The 3,490-nt window shown below is 56.7% G+C and overlaps 1 protein-coding gene across 1 annotated transcript in view; it reads right to left on the bottom strand.

Moving 5' to 3' along the window:
- Positions 1 to 2,195: 2,195 nt before the first annotated feature.
- Positions 2,196 to 3,490, bottom strand: part of DOK2 (docking protein 2) — a 5,378-nt gene continuing 4,083 nt past the window's right edge. Inside the window, exon 5 of the mRNA XM_042886284.1 lies at positions 2,196 to 2,933. Coding sequence (XP_042742218.1) covers positions 2,205 to 2,933 — 729 coding nt within the window. The 3' untranslated portion in view covers positions 2,196 to 2,204. The remainder of the gene's footprint in view (positions 2,934 to 3,490) is intronic.

Here is a 3,490-nt window from a genome sequence, read left to right as displayed (position 1 = left end):
ACTCAGGTTTGAGTTTGCCCCCATTGGGGCTTTGCTGGAGGCAGCAACCCTTAAATCTCTGACCAAACCTCTGCTGCGATTAGCCGCGCTCCTAAATGATTTATAATCAGCATAACGCAATAACGACAGCTAATCAGATTACAGCTCTCCATTTGTCTGGGGCTCTGTGCTCCAATCTCTTCCCCCCTCTCTCCGCCATCGATTTGTGTTTTCTCATCTCACGCTCAACACGCTCCCATGCTGAGCACTGCAAAGGGGTTTTCCAGCCTTTGCATCCCATTTTTCTGGCCTTTCCATCCCGGCTCACATCTCTTCGTCCAACCCAAACAAGGGAACCCCTTGAGGAGGGAATCCGACCACCCCACGCTCGACCCCCTCGCAAAGTGATTAGCAGCTCCCTCATTTGATTAGCAGCTCCCTCATTTGATTAGCAGCTCCCTCATTTGATTAGCAGCTCCCTCATTAGCACGGTGCCAATCCCATCACACCCATGGGATATCGGAGCCCAAAGTTGTCACCACTCCTTCAGTTAAGGAAGAAAAATCACGGCCGGAGGCGACGCGATGGGATTGCAGCGGGGAGGAGAGGACTGTGTTAACACCCATTAATAATAAATAACCGCCGTAATGAGCTCTAATTAATTTGGTCACACGTTAGAGATCGTTTCTTTCTGTTTTAAACTCATAGGATTTTCTGTGCCGGAGCATCCCTGCGCCCTGGCTGTTCCCAGCCCCTTCCATTCAACGTGTGATAGACGGATTGATACGCGGCTTTAATCAGTGTAATATATAAAGCACTTAATTTGCCTTATTAAAAGTCTGCACTTTGGATTTTCAGGCTTCAGGAAATTAACTCAAGCACCTAACCATTTATTTGATTGAGAGAGAGCATAAATAATTCATGGCTTTCGCTTTGCCTTGGGTGGAAGAGCTGTGGGGTGACGGGGGACGTTCCCCAGCGCCGGGACGCGGCGGCTCTGCTTGGGGATCAACTTGGATGCTGTGCAACGTGCATCCCTGCAGCCTGCACAGCCTGCAAGGCGGCCCTTGTGCTGTGCAACGTGCAACGTGCAGCGCCAGAGCTGTGCATTGCTGCCTCTGCGGCGTGGGGTGCGAGTGCTTGAGGCCGTGCTCTGCCAGCTGGTCCTTATGGTGCGGGATGTGCAGCCCTGGGATGTCCAACAGCACCCAGCTCTCAGAGGGAGGGATGTGCATCCCTGGGATGTGCACCAGCATCCAGCCCTCACGGTGTGGGCTGTGCATCCCTGGGATGTCCATCAGCATCCAGACTTTATGGTGCAGGCTGTGCATCCCTGCAATGTTCACCACTACCTGGCTCTTAGAGTGAGAGCTGTGCATCAGCATCCAGCCCTTACGGTGCAGGCTGTGCATCCCTGGGACGTCCAACACCACCCAGCTCTTAGAGGGTGGGATGTGCATCCCTGGGAGATGCCTCAGCATCCAGCCCTCATGGTGTGGGATGTGCATCCCTGCAATGTTCACCACTACCTGGCTCTTAGAGTGAGAGCTGTGCATCAGCATCCAGCCCTCATGGTGTGGGATGTGCATCCCTGGGACGTCCAACACCACCCAGCTCTTAGAGGGAGGGATGTGCATCAGCATCCAGCCCTTACAGTGTGGGATGCACACCCCTGGGATGTCCATCAGCATCCATCCCTTACGGTGCAGGCTCTGCATCCCTGGGATGTGCCTCAGCATCCAGCCCTTATGGTGTGGGATGTGCATCCCTGGGACGTCCAACACCACCCAGCTCTTAGAGGGAGGGATGTCCAACAGCATCCAGCCCTAATGGTGCAGGCTGTGCACTCCTGGGATGTTCACCACCACCTAGCTCTTAGAGGGAGGGCTGTGCACCAGCATCCAGCCCTTACAGTGTGGGATGCGCACCCCTGGGATGTCCATCAGCATCCAGACTTTATGGTGCAGGCTGTGCATCCCTGGGATGTTCACCACCACCCAGCTCTTTGAGGTACGCGCACCCCTGGCTCCGTGCTTCCTTACTCCTCCTCTATGCTGTGGGGCACGCACTCTTTGGGTCCACGCTTAGCCGGGCTCTGGAGCGCACAGTGCCCCGCTCCGAGTCCGGCGGTGCCGACCCCACAGCGCGGGCTCGCAGTGCCCTCCAGCGGCCGCAGCTGTCCAGATGTGCACCGCTGGCGATGGGGCCGAGCACCCCGCGCTCTCTCACTGCTTGTTCCTCTTCTTGGCCAACTGAAAGACCACGTTGTCATATTCGGTGTCCCCAATCCACTCCTTGCCCTGCCGCAGCGGGACGGCTCTCTTGGGCACGGCGTAGTCGTCCCGCTGTGGGTTGTAGGGATATTTGTGCCCCGAAGGCTCCTCGGGGGCCGCCTGCAGCCTCCACGCTTCGCCCTTCACCTCCTGGGGCTCATCGTAGACAGTGTGGGCACACACACCCTCAGGCTCATCGTAGATGTGCTCTGGTTTGGCGCAGGGACGAGGCAACGGCGGATGGCCGCTCGCCTCTTGTATGCTGTCATACAGCGGATCCGGAGCATCGGTGGGGTCCTGGAGGATGCTCCCGAATTTTCCAACCATCAGCGACTTGGCGATGGTATCGAAGGGAACGGCGTACTCCAATTCATCCACAGCGTCCTTCCTCACGCCTTTCTCCGGAGCTTTGGGCCCGGCCGACGGGGCGGTGTGGATCAGAGGGCCGCGGGGTTCGGTGTAGATGCTCTTAGCGCGGTGCTCCTCGTGCTCCTGAGCCCTCTCGGGGAGCTGGGTCGGTTGGCGCGGCCGTGTGCCCTCGTCCCCAATGCCGCCCCGTTCCCGTTGCACGGCGATGGCCGATTCGATCACCTGGAAGATCTCGTTGCCTTGTCTGGTCTCAAACTCAAAGTTCCCTTCGCCGGAGGCGCAACGCCGGCCGGCCTCGAAGGAGAAGGTCACCTGGAGGAGGGGAACTGCATCATCTCTCCTGGGAAAGGGAGAGGTGGAGCCTGGGGACGCGGATGGTGGGGATGGTGGGGATGGGCTGGTGGGACTCGGTGATCTCAGTGGTCTTTTCCAACCTCAGTGATTGTGTGGGGATGGCGGTGATGGGTCAGCAGTTGGATGTGATGATCCTAGGGGTCTTTTTCAACCCTATTGACCCTTATGGGCATGGTAGGAATGGGTCAGCATTTGGCTTGATGACCTCAGAGGTCCCTTCCAACCTTATTGACCCTATGGGCACAACAGGGATGGGTCAACATTTGGCTTGATGACCTTAGAGGTCCTTTCCAACCTTATTGACCCTTATGGGCACAACAGGGATGGGTCAACATTTGGCTTGATGACCTCAGAGGTCCCTTCCAACCTTATTGACCCTTATGGGCACAACAGGGATGGGTCAACATTTGGCTTGATGACCTTAGAGGTCTTTTCCAACCTTACTGACCCCTATGGGCACAACAGGGATGGGTCAACATTTGGCTTGATGACCTTAGAGGTCCTTTCCAACCTTA

Source organism: Lagopus leucura, unplaced genomic scaffold (genome assembly GCF_019238085.1).
Source record: "Lagopus leucura isolate 7727_CA_CO unplaced genomic scaffold, USGS_WTPT01 Super-Scaffold_100056, whole genome shotgun sequence".
NCBI classification, from domain to species: Eukaryota; Metazoa; Chordata; class Aves; order Galliformes; family Phasianidae; genus Lagopus; species Lagopus leucura.
The sequence above is the reverse complement of the archived record's forward strand: the minus strand, read 5'-3'. Positions and strand labels throughout refer to the sequence as shown.